Consider the following 19790-nt stretch of genomic DNA (forward strand, 5'->3'; position numbering starts at 1 on the left):
CGTGGCATGCCACCACGCCTGGCTAATGTTTGTATTTTAAGTAGAGATGGAATTTCGCCACATTGGCCAGGCTGGTCTCGAACTCCTGGACTCAGGTGATCCGCCCGTCTCGACCTCCCAAAGTGCTGGGATTACAGGCGTGAGCCACTGCCCCCCAGCCCACTTTGAATGTTTTTGACCACTAAACAGTAAGGGTTTTGTGTGCAAGGGATCATTAACTGTGTGCACTTAGGCGTCTGTCTCCTCCCACGCAACCGTGACATTTGTGAGGCTCAGCCCTGCTGTCTGACCTTCCTCCTCATTGCCGAAGGTCACCGCATTCTGTTAAACAACCACCTTCTCCATTCGACTGCTGAGGGACACTGGGCTATTTCTGGTTCAGACTGTGATGAATGGTGCTCTGTGAAGGTTCCTGGCACGTGTTTTTAGAACATATGCAGCAGTGTCCGTGGGGCGCATTCCCAGGAGAGAACTTCTCGTCAGATGCACGCATGTTCCACTTTATCAGAGGGGCCACTTCTCCAAAGAGACTGTGCAATTTATGCTCCCACCAGCAGCATGGGGGTGCTCCACCCGGTTCTTATCCCTTCCAAGAGCTGGTGTTGTCCGATGTGTGCTTTTTAGCCGATTCTGGGAGGTGAGTAAAAGATTAACATAACCTTCTGTCATCAATATGGACAAGTTAATACTGGTTTAATTTTCCAGCTACGTTTCCGTGAAAGTCTGATCAAGACAGAATGTCACTCAGGAAATAACCCCTGATGGACACATTGCACCTAAATGTGCAGATCTTTGCAGGTCCTAGAAATATCTGCTGGGGGCACCCTTGATTTCGGTTCCCCGAGTGCAGTGACCTGCTTCTGGGTGTGTTCCTTGGTGTGCGCCGCACTGACCCCTCTGGAGCTGAGCTAGAGATGGAACCGTAGGCCAGGTGGCTTCACCCATCCACATGGGTCTTGCTCTCCCACATCCCAGCTGCCACTTGGTGGTGGGGGGGCCAGAGAAGAGGAGGCACCTTTGCTGAAAACCAATTGATCATATACACACAAATCTATTTCTGGACTCTATTCTGTTGTATTGGTCTGTATTTGTTTCCTTTTGCAAACTGCACTGTTTTGATGACTGCAGCTTTATAATAAACTATCGAAGACAGGGAGTAGCATTCTCCCACTCGTTCTTCCTTTTTCAACCTTGTTTTGGCTATTCCTGTTCCTTTGTGTTTTTATACAGAGTTTGTAATCAGCTTGCTAATACTTACCAAAAAACTGCTAGCATGTAGCTCATAATTGTGTCGTATTTATACATAATTTAGGGACAATTGACATGTTCATGATATTGAACCTTCTGATCAAGAATCTTCAGAGTCTTCATGTTCCCTGCTGTGGTGTAAGTATTGCTTTTTGTTTCATTTCTAATTTTTCACAGCTAGTATACAGAAACACAGCCAGTTGTTCTGTGTTGCCCTTATGTCCTGAAACCTTGCTAAGTTCACTTATTAATTCTAAAAGTTTGTGTAGAGTTTCCTTAGGATTTCCTAGACACAATCATGTCATGTGTGAATAACACTTTTTTATTTCTTCTTTTCCAATCTTTACCCCTTTATTTCTTTTTCTTGCCTAATTAAACTAAGATTTCCCATGCAATATCATATAGAAATGTTGAAAGCAGCATCCTTCTTTTGTTCCTTATCTTGGGAGAAAGTATTTCATTTTTCAATATTAAGTATAAAGTTATGCTCTTTACCAGGCTGAGAAAATTCCCTTCTATTCTTAACTTCCTGAACTTTTTAAAGAATGAATGGGCGTTTAATTTTGCCGTATTCTTTTTCTGTAGATGATGTATTCTTTGTAGGGAGATCATCCCATGACTTTTTTCAATTATTCTACTCATACAGTGAATTACATTGACTGACTTTTGAATGTTAAACCAACCTTGCATCCCTGAGATGGCACCTGCTGGTCAGGATTGTGATGATCCTTTCTCTGCAGTACTGGGTTTTCTTTGCTCACATTTTGTGAAGGTTTTTTGCAGGATATTGATCTGCAGTTTTCTTTTCTTGCAGTGTCTCTGTCTGGTATCAGAGTAATAAAGACCTCGTGAAATGAATTGGGAAGTTTCCCTTTCTCCTCTACGTTCTAAAAGAGCTTCTGTAATTTGCAATTCTTCCTTCAATAAATATTTTATAATATTTAGCAGTGAAGACATCTGGGCTAGGGGTTTTCTTCCTAAATGGCTTTTAATTATGAGTTTAATTTCTTCAACAGATGTGAAGCTATTCAGTTTTTTAAATTAAAATTGTTCACAAATGGTATTTTATAAATTCTCTATTTTCACCAGTAGCATTTATTATCCTTTTTATTTTTTAAGAGACAGGGTCTCACTCTGTTGCCCTGGCTGGAGTGCAGTGGTATGATCATAGCTCTCTGTAACATTAAACTCCTGGGCTCAGACGATCATCCCGCTTTGACCTCCCAAAGCTCTGGTATTGCTGGTGTGGGACTCTGTGCCTGGCCTATCTTTTTAGTATCTGCAGAATCTCTCCTTCTTCTATTCTTTCGTTCTTGATATTGGAAATTTATGTCAGTACCCTTTAAAAAAAATCAGTCTGGGCTGGGTGCGGTGGTTCACATCTGTAATCTCACCACTTCGGGAGGCCAAGGTGGGTGGATCACTTGAGGTCAGCAATTCCAGGCCAGCCTGGCCAACATGATGAAACCCCATCTCTACTAAAAATACAAAAATTAGCTGGGCATGGTGGCTGACGCCTATAATCCCAGCTACTCAGGAGGCTGAGGCAGGAGAATCACTTGAATCCAGGAGGTAGAGGCTGCAGTGAACCGAGATTGCGTCATTGTATTCCAGCCTGGGCAACACAGTGAGACTCTATTAAAAATAATAATAATAAAATAAATTCAGTCCAGACAGAATTTCCAGAAGACAAAACAAAACAAGAAACAGCCAGCTTTTGACTTCAATAATTTTTTACTACTGTTTTGGTCTGCTTCCTATTTTTCATTAATTTCAGTTCTGATATTTATTACTTCCTTTGTGCTTAATTTGCTTTTTTCCTGGCTTCTTCAGTTGGAGGCTCGGGTCATTTCTTTGCGCTCCTTCTTTTCCACATTCACTGCTATAAATTTCCCGTTAAGTGCTGCATTAGCTTTTCCCCAGAGATGTGGATATGCTGTTATTTTCAATTAACTAAACAAAGTTTTAATTGTCTCCCAAGAGTCATACGATTTATTGAGAAATGTATTGTTTAAAATTTCCAAATATGTTGGGACTTTCCAGATAACTATTTTTTATTTCTTCCTTAACTCTGCTATGCCCTAAAAGCATACTTTGTAGGATTTGTATTTTTAAAAATGTGTTAAGATGCATCTTATGGCCCAGGATATGGTCTCTCTTGGTGACGTCCATGCGTGTTTGAGAAGAACATTCTAAGCTGTTGTTGGGTGTGTGTTCTACGAACATCAGTCATCTCTAGAAGCCGGATATTGTCACTCGTGCCCTCTGCATCCTTACTGATTTTTCTGTTCATGTGTCTGACAATTACCGAGAGAAGAGAGATGAAATTTTAAAGCATAACTGAGGTTCTGTATTTCTCCTTCCAGTTCGATGGGTTTTTCTTCATGGGTGCTTTTTTTTTTTTTTTTTTTTGAGACGGAGTCTCACTCTGTTGCCCAGGCTGGAGTGCAGTGGCATGATCTCGGCTCACTGCAAGCTCCGCCTCCCAGGTTCACGCCATTCTCCTGCCTCAGCCTCCCGAGTAGCTGGGACTACAGGTGCCTGCCACCACGCCCAGTTAATTTTTTGTATTTTTAGTAGAGACGGGGTTTCACTGTGTTAGCCAGGATGGTCTCAATCTCCTGACCTCGTGATCCGCCCGCCTCGGCCTCCCACAGTGCTGGGATTACAGGCGTGAGCCAACACGCCGGCTAATTTTTTTTGTATTTTTAGTAGAGACGGGGTTTCACCATGTTAGCCAGGATGGTCTCGATCTCCTGACCTTGTGATCTGCCCGCCTCGGCCTCCCACAGTGCTGGGATTACAGGCGTGAACCACCGCACCCGGCCTTCTTCATGGGTTTTGAAGCCCTGTTGTTTGGTACATGTTCATGTATGATTGTGATGTCTTCTTGGAGCACTGACCCTCATTATTATTATTATTATTATTATTTTTTTTTTTTTTGAGACGGAGTCTTGCTCTGTCACCCAGGCTGGAGTGCAGTGGCCGGATCTCAGCTCACTGCAAGCTCCGCCTCCCAGGTTTACGCAGTTCTCCTGCCTCAGCCTCCCGAGTAGCTGGGACTACAGGCGCCCGCCACCTTGCCCGGCTAGTTTTTTTGTATTTTTTAGTAGAGATGGGGTTTCACCGTGTTAGCCGGGATCGTCTCTCGATCTCCTGGCCTCGTGATCCGCCCGTCTCGGCCTCCCAAAGTGCTGGGATTACAGGCTTGAGCCACCGCGCCCGGCCGACCCTCATTATTATGCAAAGTCCCCCATCATCCATGTTGATGCTCCTTCTAGATCTATATCTACATCCATGTAGATGTTGAAATGTATTTGTTGGAGGTGAAGACAGTGACTCCGCCTTTCTTTTGGCTGGTGTTTGAATGGTGTATTATGCTTAACTCTGTATATGTCTTTAGATTTAAAGTGCATTTCTTGTAGACACGATGTAGTTGAATCCTGCCTTTTAAAATCCAGTCTGACAATCTATGTTTTAACTGGTATGGCTAGACCATTCACATTTAATAGGATTACTGATACAATTGGATTACAAGCTACCATTTTGTCACGTGTTTTCTATTTGTTACATCTGTTTTTTGCTTCTTTTGCTCGCTTTTCTGCCTTCTCTTGGTTAACTGAGCAATACTTTATCATTCCATTTTATGCCCTCTTGTCCTATAACTTATACCTCTGTTAGAAAATTGTACTCACTGTCCCAGGGTTAAGTCTTAAAGTAATCAGAGTTTATCTTCATATAGCGAGACTGCTTCACGTATAGTGTAAGGACCCAACAGCGGTGTTTTCCCAACTCTTCCCTTCCATCCTCTGTGAATTATCATCACACGCTTTACCTCGGAGCATGTTATCAACACAGTACAATGTTACCATTTTCCCTTGAAATAGTTGTCATTTGCAGCAATTAAAATTTTTTTTTTAATTTTCATTTTCATTTCATCCATTTCTATATTGTTCTTCATGTCTGAAATAAATAATGTATACAGTGGTCCATTTCCAAAACAAAGTGCCTTGAATTGGCTTAGGTGAGCAAACTACAGAAGGAACAGGATATCCTAGGCCCCTGCTCAGATAGCCAACACCTGCTTGTTGGCCTCCCCCTTCCTCCCTTCATTTTTAAAAGTTATTTTCACTGGTAAAGAATTCTGAATCAGGCCGGGCATGGTGGCTCATGCCTGTAATCCCAGCACTTTGGGAGGCTGAGGCAGGTGGATCACAAGGTCAGGAGATCAAGACCATCCTGGCTAACATGGTGAAACCCCATCTCTACTAAAAATACAAAAAATTAGCCAGGCATGGTGGCCAGTGCCTGAGTCCCAGCTACTCGGGAGGCTGGGGCAGGAGAATGGCGTGAACCCAGTAGGGGGAGCTTACAGTGAGCAGAGATTGCGCCACTGCACTCCAGCCCAGCTGACAGAGAGACTCCATCTCAAAAAAAAAAAAAAAAAAATTCTGAATCGGTACTTTTCTTTCCTTTCAGTACTAGAAAGCCATCCCTCCATCGTCATCCACCTCACATAGTGTCTGCAGATAGTTCTGCTGTGCTTCTTATCTTTGTCTCTCTCACGTCTCATGTGTCCCTCTACCTCCCTTCTCCTCCCAGTTGCCTTAGAGAGTTTCTGTATGTCTTTTTTCCTCAGCAGCTTGAATATGCACAGGTTTCTGTGCTTGTTTTTGTTTCTGTTTTGTTTGTTTGTTTTACTTTTTTGGCATTTGTCTCTGAGTTTCGTTAATCTGTGCTTTGATGTCTGTCATTGATTTTGGAAAATTATTAACCATTATGTCTTCAAATATTCCTTCCATGCCCCCTCACCATCTGTGATTCCAATTGTATGTTAAACTGCTTGATAACATCTTGTAATCTCTTGGAGACATGCTCTATGTTTTTCCCATTCCTTCTATCTCTTTGGTTTTCCATTTGGACGATTTCTGTAGAGCTATTTTCAAATTCACCAATTTCTTTGGCTAGGTTAAGTTTACTGACAAGCTTCTCAAAGCCATTTTTCATCTCTTTTACTGTGTTTTCATTTTTAGCATTTTCATTTCTCTCTTTCTCACAGTTTCTTTCTCTTTTTAAGATAGTATGTTATTTTAAGCAAAGAAATGGAAATAAGCTAAGTCTCAGTAATGGTGAAGAATTGACTAACTCTCGTTATTAATTAATAAGCTCTCATTAATTTTAGGAAGACTTAGCTAGTTAGTTTCATTTCAATCATTTACATAAATGTATTCATCCTGACATAGAAAGAGCTAGAACATAAATTGAGCTTTAAAAGCAAGCTTCAAAACCATGGATATTATCTCATGTATGCTTTGTTTTTAAACTTCCACAAAGCAACATAATATTTCTAGAGTAACGAATATCTACAAAATGCTTTTTGTAAAACAGCCTAGGAGGACAACCCACAGAAGACGATAGGGTTCGGTTTGGCAGGAGGTGGCGATGGGAGTCCAGCTTTACTGGTCACAGGTGGAGTTTTCACAGTGAGGTTGTGTCCTGCATGAGTTGTGTGTCTTCAGATGACTCACCTTGTGATTGCATGGATGGTGTGACAGGAGAGGGAGCACAAAGGGCCCCGACAGGTGCAGGTGGAAGCCTGGGAGGCTGTGGTGGGTTCATGCCAGCACCTCCCTGGGACTGCACACTCCCAATCATCTGTCTCAGACATGCCAGGCTCAAGTTCCTCCCCACATCCGGTCCTTCCATCTAAACACACGTATTCAGCATCTGCATCCTGCCAAGCACGGCTCTGGATGCTGGTGATGCAGCAGTGTGGTGTGTGTATGGTGTGTGTGGATGGCATGTGTATAGTGAATGTGTGTGATGTATAGTATGTAGATGGTGTAGATGGTATGTGTGTGTGTGTGATGGATAGCATGTGTGTGGTTTGTGGCATGTGGATGGCATGTGTGTGTAGTGTATGATGCGTGTGTGTGGTATGTGGTGGGTGGATGGCATGTGTATATGGTGCATGAGTGTGATGTATGTGTGTGGTTTGTGGTGTGTGGATGGTGTGTTTGGGGATGTGTGTAAGGCATGTGTGTGGTGTGTGGTGTGTGTGGTGTTGAGGGGTGTGTGGTACTGGGGGTGTGTGTGATGTTGCTTGTGGGGTGTGGTGTGTGGATGGCATGTGTGTGTGTGTGCATGTGGTGTGTGCAAATTCAGGGTGCCTCCCCCTGAGCACAGTCCCAGCTCCCTGGGAGGGCTGTGTCCTCTGTGGGGCCGGTAGTGAGATTCCCTTCTCCACGTGAGGCTGAGCAGCAGGAAGGAGAGGGGGCCCAGGTCTGCGTGGTGGCTCTGCTGGTGGTGGCGGCTGTCAGGCAGGCAGGGAGCGGCAGGGCCGGGTGTCTGAGGCCTGGTTCTTTCCTCCCGGGTCAGCAGCACCACCTGGGAGGCCAGGCGGTGTGTATCCCGGTGTGTGGATTCTCCTCAGTCAACACAGGCCAGGCGGATTGGGGACTGGAGGCCTTTTCTCACAGCAGCAAGATGGGGACGTGCACCCAAAATCAGCTCAAATGGTTGTCATAGAACCCTTCAGAAGTGTGGAAAATCAGAGAGAAAAGGATCGACATCTCCTGTACTTTGACACTCAGAGGGAGTCGTGTGCCACAGCAGGCTCACAGCGTCGTACACGGATGCTCCATGCCACGGGCCATGTGGTGTGTGGGGTTCTGGCTGTGGCTCTTTCCACAAGACGCTTTTTATTCTGATGGGTCTGGTGGCCCATTGTGGGGATTTCCCATCATTCACCTGCTAATTCCAGATTCTGCCATGACAAGTCCTCCTACGAACTGTCTGTGGCACAGACGGGCTGGCCCTGCCTGGTGCGCAGGGCTCAGTGGGTCAGTGTCCCCTCAGGCCATGTCCACCAGCGAGGCCCAGCAGTAAGGGCTGAGGTCCGGGTGAGAGAGGCAGCTGGCCCCTAGGTCTTTCATGTGATGGGTGTTTACTCCACACCATGCTAGGAGCGAAGATGCAGACACCAGCAAGCCAGAGCATCCCGTGGGGGATGCCCAAGCCCCAGGCAGGACACAGGGAAACAAGCCCGGACCGCAATGTGCTGCAGCAACTGGGGCCAAGGAGGAAATAATCTGAGCAGCGGGGCCAAGTGGCAGGAGCAGGGGTGGGGGCCACAGGGTCATGCAGGGGCCACGGCCCAGCCTCTCTCCATGCTGCAGCTCTCAGGTGGGTGCTCACAGCCAGGATGGGAGCGAGCAGGCCCAGAGGCGCCTCAGTTATGGGTGGGCATGTGTGGTTAGGGCCTGGGAACCCCAGTGTGTGACCCCGCAGAAAACTTGATTTTGGGATACATGTTTGTGCTTTTCACAGCCTGCCCTGCCTGTGCGACAGTTTTCTTCCTTACTGGATGAAAAGTTACTTCCATACTACACAGCAAGCTCTTCGGGGCAGGGCCCGCTGGGCACGGGGAGGAGGGACGATTCCTGCAGCCTGGATCCTACTGTGCCTCCAGGGAGCGCTGGGCCAGCTGGGCGAGCACTCCCCACGTCCACCTGTTTTCCTCTGGTGTCTCAGGCATGAAGGGCTGCTGGGGTGGGCGCTGAGGCCAAGGGCCTGAGTCTGTGCTGTTAAAGCCCCTTCAGGGCCAGAGCCAGGGCTGAGGCTGGGTCTGCTCCATGTCAGGAGGAGTGCAGCCCCTCACAAAAGTTGAACCTTTCCTAGGCTCCTGGGGCCCCTTAGAGGGCTGCATAGTGGGTTGTAGCCATGGCCTGGGCAGCTCCTCTGAGCCTGAGTGCAGCCCCTTCCCTGTCTGTACCACCTTTCCCTGAAAACCCACCAACTCCATCCCAGGCCCACCTGCCCAGGAAGAAAGACAAACACCTGTGGTGCAGGGCCCAGACTTGAGGAATCTGCTACCACTTCTTGGAACTCAGACACAGTCCTAAGCCTGCTCCACCTGCTCCACCCCAGGACCTTTGCTGGAGTTGCCCTCAGTCCTGGACGCTCTCTCCTCCCTGCGCCCCCCCCCACAGCCCACTCCTCCACAGCCCATGAGCCCTCCCCTGGTCCCTGCAACCCACACCTGTGCTGGTTGCACCATGGCCACTCTCCTGCTGCCCACATCTGTGCTCCAAAATCCCCCAGGCACCTGGCATGCCTGTCTCTTTGGGGACACTGGTTTGAGCCTGCCCCTACCAGAGGGCACAGAGCCTCTGGGACCCTGGCGGAGGGACAAACAGGGCTGAGCAGAGCTCCACGTGGGCGTTGGGCGCTGCCCTCAGAGCACCTGCGGGTGTCTATGCAGAAGGGCCTGGGAGGAGGTAAGGTGAACGGAGAAACTTTTGGTCTTATTTTCTACGTGCGTTTCTGCATTTTCTGTTGATTTTTCCATGGTGATCACGTATCACTTGTGTCTATAAAGGAAACAATACAACTCTAATAGAGGGGATGCTGCAGGGCCTATGGAGACGCAGCCATGAGGCCAAGGTAAGGCCCCAAGTGAAACAAATGAGCAAAAAGAGTTCTACAGCTACCAGATGAGCAGTCACTTGTGTTTCTTAGTAGTTGTGTCTCCTACTGATTGCATCCTATAGTCCCCAAAGGTGGGGAGTGGGGCGGGAGAGAGGTAGGCCAACTCAGGCCACAGGTGGGCTGGCACCTGCCCTGCCCCAGCCCCTCCCTCCCAGGAGCTGCAGACAGGCCCCCAGGGCCGTGCATCAGGCCACACCTGCAGAGACCTGCTTCCCCTGGCAGCAGGCGCCTCCCCTGACGGAAGACTTAGGAATGGGTTGGGTTGGGTGGAAGTGGCGCCCCAGGGCAGGTGAGATGGAAGAGGTGAAAGAGACCTGCACTGCAGGGTTAATGGACAGGGCGCCAGACAGGCCAGGAGCCTAGAGAGGAGATGCCACCAGGACCCAGGACACATGAACACCCCCAACACACACACACACATACTGACACACATGCACACACTGTACACAGTTACAGAAACACACATGCACAGACACAGCACAGAGACACGCAGACACATGCACACAAGATACAGTCACAGACACACACAGCAGACACTCAGACACGCCCACTGCACTGCAGACACCACCAGATCCTGACATACACCACACACTCACTCCTCCGTCCACCTACGAAAGAAAGTTTTGCAGAAGATTGTGCGATGACCACTTCTACTCTATGCTGTTCTCCTTAATCTTTTTATTTTTTTAAAAATGTGGGTCATAATCCTTTAAATTGATTTCCTTCCTCACAGTGGACCACAAGCACTCAGAGAAGGATTCCAGGTTTGAAGGCAGATGCTGGTGGGGACCTGGCCAGGTGGATGGGTGGGAAGGGGTGAGACTGGGCAGGACTGGGCCTGGGAAGGCTGAGGCAGGCAGGGATGATGCCAGCAGAGGAGAATCCCAAGCAGGCCGTGCAGCTGCGGCTGGAAGGCCACAGGAGTGGAGAGGAGGTGGGAGGCAGTGGTCAGGTTGGGAGGACCCTGGCAAGCAAGCCCAGAGAGGAGGGCCCAGAGGGCCGGGCACTAGAAGTGTGAAGTCACTGCTTCCTCCTGGGGCTGCTTCAGAGGATGGGTGGGGCCACGTGTGGGTAGACCAGGGAGACGGGAGACTATGCTGCTTGGTCCAGGCATAGGAGATGAGCCCTGGCCGGGAAGGGACAGTGTGGATGGGCCAAGGTGGAATCAGGGTTTTAGAGAAAGCTGTCAAGTCAGTGCCATGAGTTTTGTGCACACCAGGAGGGAGCAGGTGCGTGGTAGGGGGTTGCTGGTGTGAGTGAGGGCTCTCTGGTTGCAGGGAGCGGTCCGGTGGGGTGGGGGCACAGCTGCCGGGAGGAAGGCGCTCAGGGCCCGCAGGTGGGGCTCAGGATGCTGGCCCTGCAGAAATGGAAACAGGGTCTTCACCTGAGAGGGAGGAGGAGCCTGGGAACTGGGGAGGAAGGGGCTCTGCTGGTCCGGGTCCTCGGGACAGGGGGACCTGGGGACAGAGCTGGCCCTCGCACGCCCCTCCTGTCTCGCGTCCCTCCGTGCAGCCGGGACAGGATCCTGCAGGGGCTTTGCGGGGCAGGAGGTGCAGGCCGCCTCCTCCATCCTGTCCTCCCGCCCCCGCGATTAATGTCTTTATTCAAATCTCCCTCCTTCTCGCTGCCCCACCGGCCTCAGGGGCTGGGGTCGTAGCCCGGCGGGCGGCGGTGGTCACCTTCCGCATAAACCTGGGCTTCTTCGCAGGGCAGCCCCCGGACCCTACGCTGGGTCTCAGCCTCGGGCAGCTCCCTCGGGGCGGGGCGCGTCCCTGTCCGCCCTCGCCCGTCCCCGCCGCCCCCGGGTCCCAGCCCGCCCAGTCTTCGCAGCCGCAGGCCTGCGGCGGCGCCCGCCCCCCTCTCGCCTCCCCTGGCCTGGCCCGGCCCGGCTCGTCGCTCCGCCCCCCGCCTGTCCCCGCCCCGCGCCCGCCCCCTGCCCGGCCTCTCAGCGGCGGCGGCTGGAGCGCGGCGGTCCGAGCGGGTGCACCGCGGCGGAGGAGGCAGCATCCCGCGGCGCTGAGGCTCCCGGGGAGAGCATGGCGCCGAGGTGCGGCTGGGGCTGCGGGCAGGGGTCGGGGGGCCCCGAGGTGCGGCTGCGGACGGGCGGCGGATGGCGGGGGCTGCGGGGGCTGCGGAGTCTGCGGGGCCCACGGGGGTTGGCGGAGGTCTGCGGGGCCCTGACCCGTGCCTGTCCCGCGCAGGTGTCCCTGGCTGTGGCCGCGGCGGCGGCGCCTCCTGGACGTGCGTGCGCCCCTGCTCCTGCTGCTCTGGGTCTGCGCGGCCTCCGTGGAGCCAGGTAAGACCCGGGCTGGACGGGAAGGTTCACGCCGGTCCCCGCCGGCCTCGCCGCCCTGGCTGGGGTCCCCGCCCGGCTCGCTCACCCCCGCCCCGGCCGCTCTGGGTTCAGCCCCGGCCCTGCCCACGCGCGCAGGAGGCGCCAGAGCCGGACGGAGCGGGCGGGGCGGGGTTGCCGGAGTCCCGCCCATTCATTCTCCCCGCGGGGTCCGGGCCGGGCGGGGTGCGCGGTGCGAGCGGCCGGAGTCCACGCGCGGTGACCCAACCTCCGCGGCCGGCGGGGGCGTCGGTGCCGGGAGGGCTCGGGGCGGGGCCGCGGGGTCTCGGGAGACGCGGCCTGTGTCGCCGTCACGGCCTCGTCCCCGCAGCGCCGGGTCCCGGGACTGACCGCGGGGGGAAGGCGGTGGAGCGCGGGGCGTCGTCTCCGCGTTTCCAACCTGTTGAAGCGAAGCCGCGCGGGCTCCCAGGCTCCTCGCCGCGGGCCGGGCCTTGTGCGCCTCTGTCCCCGCGTCCGCCGCGGTGTCGGGTTGCGCGGTCCCCTTTGATGCCACCGAGCGCCGCGCGGCCCGAGAACAATGCCCAGAAGCCGCTGCCCTGCCGGCCTCGCCGCTTCCCGTGCGCGGCAAACTGTGCGCGGGGCCCGTGGGGACCTTCCTGCCGCCAACCCCAGGACCCAGTTCTCCACCACGCTGCTGGCCGGGTCCTCCTGCCTCCAGCCAGCCCAGCAGAGGCCCGAGGGAGGCGGCGGGGACGCTGACCCCGGGGAGCCCCGCCCAAAGGGCCTGGGTGCCTTGTCGCGGGTGGAATCCCACCCGGGGGTCCACGCAGCCAGCCCCTGCCTCCGACTGGACTCCCCACCTGCTTGCTACAGCGGGTGAGGAAGCAGGAAAGGGGGAGGGAGGGAGGGATGTCGTCTGGATTCTTGTAATAATTTGTTTCATTGTTCCCAATCGACTTAGTCATCAGGTTAAATAGTAGCATAGACCTTTCAAAACCGTAGCTACCTTATAAGTAGATGTACTGAAAGCACCTGCGTGTTGAGTCGTAGACAATTCCTCATTTACTGTGTGAACTGCAGGGGGTGAAACACTGGCGGAGAAAGGCCGTGCTGTGCGAGCTCACGCGGCTCCTTCCCCACCGCGGCCCAGGGTCACTCGGGGCCATTAATCAGGCTGTAGAGCTGCCCTCTGAGCCGGGCCGCCAGCGCCCGCAGGGCCCAGACCAGGGCTCCCTGGGCGGGACGTTTAAAATCACACAGGGACAAAGGAAAGGAAAGACGCTGGGGCCCAAGCCCCGAGCTTATGAAATGTTATCAAGGAGGAGATGTAAAAGGTGATGGATTTTGCCTTTTAATAGAAAAAACAAAAACTGTTATGCGAACTTTGGTGAGATGCAATCTTGAGATCTAAGAGTGGGGTGTAAAGTCAGTGCAGACTTCAGCTGGGAAAGTTACCGTTCAGCCAATGGGCTGTGCCTTCCTCTTCTGTCCTGGGCCTGCCCCAGCCTCAAGCACTCTGGGGCAGGAAGGCCCCTTGGAGGTGTCTAATGGAATGTGGAAGGCGGGTGTCCTGGAGGCTGAAGTGGAAGCAGCCCCAGAGAGGGGCCTGGATGCTGCCCACACACCCCTCCCCCAACCGGGAGAGAACTCAGGCTGCAGGCCACCTGCAGCCCAGGTTCCAGTCCCTGCAGGACCAAGTCCCAGTGAAATGGGAAAACAGTCGCCCCCTTTAGGGGTTATTGGAGAAGAGCTAATGTGTCTGAAATGCTGACTCTGGCAAGGGGTTGAGTTGTTCTCAAAAGTTAAAAAGCACCCCTGAGAGTTGAAGGCCTGAGGCCCGGTTTGCTGATTTGCACATTTTTTTTTTCTGGCCAAGAATGATGCATGTTTCCGCGTCTCTGTGCTGCGCCTGACCCCTAGAAAAGTCTTTTGCTTTTTTGTGTCAGGATTGGTCGCTGTGATGCTGAGGTTCTTGAATGGTGTTTGTGCCTTTCCCTGTAATCAGGAACCTGTGGGCTCGGTGGTCACTTGACCACCTGATTGCCACCCAGCAGTCAGGTGCTGCAGTCTTACCTGCAGTTTCTCCTCTGGTAAATTCGTGTGTGCAACATGGCCATGGCCCCCGGGAGGTGCTTGTAGTCAGTGCTTCAGAGTCAGAATGGGCTGAGGAAGAGCGGCAGTTGCTGATGCCCATGGCCACGCCAGGAGCCTGGTCTCATGAGTTGCCTTGTCTCTGAGCCTCTCCCACACTCCACCACTGCATCAAGCTCTCCCCTCGCCCCCCTGCAGCCCCCAGAAGGTGCATATCCTGCCCCTGCTCACCACTAGGACCTCCTCCTGTTTGGTGGTGAGCACAGAGCCCAGTGGTGTGGGTACAAGGCAGGGTCCCTGCACCTCACTCCCCATTCCCTCTGAAGCCTTGCGGAGATTGGGCCTCAGTGACCTGGCTTCCATGGGTGTGGCTCACCCCAGGGCACACAGCACCTAGGTAACGGGAGAGACCCTTCCGTAGAAGGTGGTCTCATTCCTCGGCTCACCCAGTGGGGAGTCTTCAGGATTCAGATGCAGGGACTTTGGAAGATAGTTTTGAATTTCAGCAAAACTTGTTTTTCAGGGTACTCCTGTTTTCCTATAAATGAAAGCAGAGCGGGGGAAGTCCTCTGCAGGAAAACCTAGAAGGAGCGAACTGCCCTGCTCCAGAGTGCAGGCGCCAGACACTGGGGGCCAGTCCGGGAGAGCCCCACCTCACCTGCTGCTGCTCCATTTAAAAGTGCAAGGTGCATGCATACATGGGCATGCACAATTGTGCACACAGGTGCACATTCCCAGTCACACACAAGTGCGGGGGCACACCTGTGTACATGCACACACACACGCCCCCCGCACATGTGTGATTCTCATGTAGTCATGCTGCATCCACACCAACTCTTTCTCCCTCAGAGTGCCTTGTTCTGTCTTCACCTGGACTGTTGAAAAGGCTGGGTTCTCTGGGCCCCGGGAGTACCGGGGGAACCTGTGATATGAGCAATAGCACCACTGCCCTGGGAGCAGCTCCTGATTGCTAAGGACAGACAGTAGGGGATGGGCTGGGTTGGGGTAGAAGCTGCAGCCTGCAGGCAGCCCAAAGAGAGGGGCCCCTACAACACCCTCCCCGCCCCCCTACTGTGTGGGGGCAGGGAGTATGCAGGCAGCCCAGAGAGAGGGGCCACCACAACACCCTCCCCCGCCCCCGCCCCCCTCACTGTGTGGGGGCAGGGGGTATGCAGGCAGCTCAGAGAGAGGGGCCACCACAGCACCCTCCCCACCCCCTCTCACTGGGTCGGGGGAGGGGGTGCCTGCTTCTGCTCGGGAAGGAGACCCTCCTGGGTCTGGCTGTGGAGCGTATGTTGGAGACCCCGGTCCCCCCTGGAACTCACTGTGTTGGGGGAGGGGTGCCTGCTTCTACTCAGGAAGGAAACCCTCCTGGGTCTGGCTGTGGAGCGTATGTTGGAGCCCCTGGTCCCCCCTGGACCTCTCTAGGTGAAGCCCAGGGATCCAGAGAACCTCACAGCTGTGGGGGATGGGGTGGGGTGACACCTGAAACCTCCAGCAAGTCTCTTCCTCTCTCAGCCCCAGGCCTGCAGAGGAGGGTGTGCCAGCCAACGGGGCCTTTGTGCCCGGCACTGGCTCCCCACCAGTGCTCAGGGGTCAGGTGCAGAGGCTGGCGGGGAGAAAGCTGGCTATGGCTGAGAACAGCCCCCAGGCTGGGGCTGTGTCTGGAGGGGCTGGCCATGGCCCTCACCCCACCCCCGGCATGGGGCACTGGACCATGCGGAGAAGGGGCCACCCCAGTGCCTGCCAGGACCAGTCAGAGCTGCCACCCTCCAGGCTCTCTGTTAGCGGGTGCCTGTCAGAGAACAAGATGATAGGCCTGGCCGGGCCAAACCCCATGGCGAGAATTCAGTGGCTGGCCAGTGGTGGACGGCACAGGGCCTGAGACAGGTGTTCCCTCATGTGGTGCTGTGCAGGGCAGGGGCAGAATCCTGGGAAAGTAAAATACATGTTGGGTGCCCTTATACGATGATGACATTTGGTACATTTTGAAATACTGTGGCCCATGAAGATCCTGAAAGCAGTTCGGGGCACTGTGGGGTGCTCTGTGGCCTCTGGGCTCGGGTGCTTCTCTCATCTGAGGCCTCTCAGGCCTGGGAGTTTGGGGTCTGGGGCTCTTTTTGAGGCCCAGACACCTGCCTAGAATGACTGGGCTGCTGAGCCCCGTCTCCTGGGAGCCTTGCCAGGGCCAGCACTGGGCAGTCACAGGCAAGAGCCCAGCACCAGGCGGTCACAGGCAAGGACCTGTCCAAGGCAGCAGAGTGCCAGGCAAGTGAAGCCCTGCCATCTGGTGCCTGAGCGCAGACCCTGTTCCACAGCCAGTGGCCGTCACCAGCCTTGCTGCCTCAGTTCCCCCTCCTTAACCCCGGGGCGGGAGTGGCTGCTTCTTCGAAGGGTTCTATGAGCGGCCACTGGCAACTGTGTAAAAGCCACATACCACAGACTGTGTCTTTGTGCCAGACCCTGTGCCATGTGAGGAGACAGCCAGCCCAGGCAGGGAGCTGATCTGTGTTGTCCCCTGGCGCTGCCCAGGGCCACAGAGAATGAGGGAGCGGCGCTTACCGGCCCTGGCGGTGATGTTTGAGATGGCAGGTTTGGGCCTCTGCAGAAGGGCTGTCAGGGGGAGCTTTTGATCTCAGATGCGCTGAGTCAGATGAAATGTGGAGGCTGCAGGGGAGGTGTCTGTGCCCCATGCCTGCAGGAGCATGCCTTCCCGCCACAGCTCCTCCGGCACAGGCAAGCCCCGGCATGGCTCTTCTGGCTTCTTCCACAGAGCTGGGGAAAGGGGAACTATTCTCAAGCCCTTGCATCTTTCTGGCACTTTCTGGCATTTCATGCTGGCAGACGGGGTCGCCTCGCCACCTCGGGGCTGATCCCCTGTGGGGCCCCTCGTTCCCACCGGGGCCGTGTGATGGGCAGGGCAGGGCAGGCACCAGGCTGGATGGTGGTTTGGCTGTCACCACGCCGGCTTCCAGAAGGCCAGCAGGGCTGCAAGTGGGCACATGCTGGTGCTGGCGCCAGGCACTGACTGGGGGTGAAGGCTGACCCTGCGGGGAGTGCCCGTGGACATACACTGGGGGTGAGGGCTAACCCTGCAGGGAGTGCCCGTGGACGGACACACTGGGGGTGAGGGCTGACCCTGCGGGGAGTGCCCGTGGACGGACACACTGGGGGTGAGGGCTGACCCTGCGGGGAGTGCCCGTGGACGGACACACTGGGGGTGAGGGCTGACCCTGCGGGGAGTGCCCGTGGACGGACACACTGGGGGTGAGGGCTGACCCTGCGGGGAGTGCCTGTGGACGGACACTGGGGGTGAAGGCTGACCGTGGGGGGAGTGCCTGTGGATGGACACACTGGGGGTGAAGGCTGACCCTGCAGGGAGTGCCCGTGGACGGACACACTGGGGGTGAAGGCTGACCCTGCAGGGAGTGCCCGTGGACGGACACACTGGGGGTGAGGGCTGACCCTGCGGGGAGTGCCCGTGGACGGACACACTGGGGGTGAGGGCTGACCCTGCGGGGAGTGCCCGTGGACGGACACACTGGGGGTGAGGGCTGACCCTGTGGGGAGTGCCCGTGGACAGACATTGGGCCAGAGCCACAGGCAGGAAGGCCAGTGGGAGCGGCAGGAGGAGAGAGTGCGATGGGTTACAGTGGTGGAATTTGCACCCACCCCCCAGCCGTTTGTTTGTTCGTTTGCTCATTTATTTTTGGTCTGAAGTCCTTGCTTTTGTATTTTCCCACCGTTCCATTGAGCAGCTTCAACGTTTGCCGCAGTTAGGCCTTTTTGGAATCTGCGCTTAGAGATTTTGAGATAGCATCAAGTTTCAGCAGCTCGGACTCCTGTCTGCAGAGAACCTGCCAGCACAGCTGCTCCTGGGGCAGCAGAGGCACTGTCTGTTTTGGGGTGATGTGAACCGATGGGAAAACCAGGCTGGACGTAGCTCCTGGGCCGGCAGCCCGTCTTGGTGGCGGCTTCACCAGTCCCGGAGCTTGAGGTCTCAGGAGAGCCTCTGATTCGGCTGCTCCAGAGGCCTCTTCTGGACGCCCCTGGGCAGGCCCGAGTCCACACACCCCACAGCCTCGGGGACCGAGAGAGACCTCCCTTCCGTGTTTCAACTTAGACAGTGGGAGACTTTGTTTTGGGAGGAATCGCTCGATTCACGTGGACGCTGCTGCTGGGCGGGACATCTGGCCTCTCCCTGTGGCAGGGAGGGGCATGGGAGAGAGAGGGGGGTAGCGTCCCAGGACCTCCGTGGGCCTGCGGGGAAGCCCCAGCCCTGCAGCCACCAGTGCAGGGCGTTATCCAGGGGCAGGATGTCGTCCGCAGTGACTCTGCCTTCCCCGATGCCAGGTGCCCCCACGGAACAGTGTCTGTGACTTCTTCCATGTTTTGCGGCTAAAGAGGCCAGTGGGGTTGGGGGCTGGCATCAGTGGAGGACCTCAGAGCCCAGGGCTGTGGGCTGATGGGTGGTGAGACCCCCACCAGCTGCTCTGGGAGAGCCCAGCCACTGTTCTTTGTCCACCTGGCCTTTGATTCTTTTTTCCTGTGTGCATTTTTGAGCACCTCTGTGTGCGAGAGGCCATGCCTGCCCGAGACACGGGAAGGAAACACCACAGTGAGCCTCGGACGCCCACAGTCTGGAGGGCCCGGCGCTGTGAGCCTCGGACGCCCACAGTCTGGAGGGCCCGGCTCTGTGAGCCTCGGACGCCCACAGTCTGGAGGGCCCGGCGCTGTGAACGAGCAGACACGGGGAACAGCGCGCCCTTATCGCTGACGCAGGCTGCGGAGGGCCCGGCACCGTGAACAAGCAGTCACAGGGAACAGCGCACCCTTATCGCTGACGCAGGCGAGGCTTCGTCTTCTCACAGCTCTTATCTTGGGTGCCACCCCAGCCAGAGTCAGGGCTGAGTGGAGGGGGGGCAGTGGTCGGGGACCTGCGGGAGAGGGGAGGGCCTCACTTCTGATGGGTGACGTTCATTTACATGCAGCTCTGCAGCCCTAACGGCCAGGCTGGGTCCTGTCTTTTAAAAAACCTTGTTAATTTGGTGGATGGAAAGTGTCATCTCAGAGTTCTGTTTTGTGAGTCCCCATTGCCGTGCGGGCGAACATTTTCATCCACTCAGGGGCCGTTGTGTTTCTTGGGGAATGTGGAATTCACCGTGTGGGTGAATGTTTTCACGCACTAAGGGGCTGTAGTGCTTCTCTGGGAATGCTGGGTTTGTGGCTCGTGCCCACTTCCCTGCAGGTGCGTTCTCTTTCCCCATTGCTTTTAGTCTGTTGATGCTTTCAGCTCTGGATGTCCTATTTTGCGTACTTTTATTGTTTATGGTTAGTCTTTAACTGGGGGTTTGATTTTTTTTTTTTTTTTTGAGACGGAGTCTGGCTCTGTCGCCCAGGCTGGAGTGCCATGGCGTGACCTCGGCTCACTGCAATCTCCATCTCCTGGGCTCAAGCAATTCTGCTGTCTCAGCCTCCTGAGTAGCTGGGACTACAGGTGTGCACCACCACAGCTGGCATTTTTTTTTTTTTTTTTTTTTTTTAGTAGAGACAGGGTTTTGCCATGTTGGCCAGGCTGGTCTCAAACTCCCGACCTCAGGTGATCCACCTGCCTCGGCCTCCCAAAGTGCTGGGATTCCAGGCGTGAGCCCCCGCGCCCGGTCATGGG

The 19790-nt window shown here is 54.7% G+C and overlaps 1 protein-coding gene across 2 annotated transcripts in view; it reads left to right on the top strand.

The window, feature by feature from the left end:
• The first annotated feature begins 333 nt into the window (after positions 1-333).
• The window catches only part of LOC105472493 (collagen type XVIII alpha 1 chain), a 116984-nt gene continuing 97527 nt past the window's right edge, over positions 334-19790 (top strand). Inside the window, exons 1-2 of one of the 2 annotated variants that reach the window (XM_071095823.1) lie at positions 334-637; positions 11940-12034. In XM_071095823.1, the coding sequence (XP_070951924.1) occupies positions 393-637; positions 11940-12034 (340 nt within the window). In that variant the 5' untranslated portion in view covers positions 334-392. Of the gene's footprint in view, positions 638-11668; positions 11786-11939; positions 12035-19790 lie in introns of those variants that run through there. The other variant, XM_071095824.1, reaches the window with a different exon arrangement.

This window comes from Macaca nemestrina, chromosome 4, assembly GCF_043159975.1.
Source record: "Macaca nemestrina isolate mMacNem1 chromosome 4, mMacNem.hap1, whole genome shotgun sequence".
Lineage (NCBI taxonomy): Eukaryota > Metazoa > Chordata > Mammalia > Primates > Cercopithecidae > Macaca > Macaca nemestrina.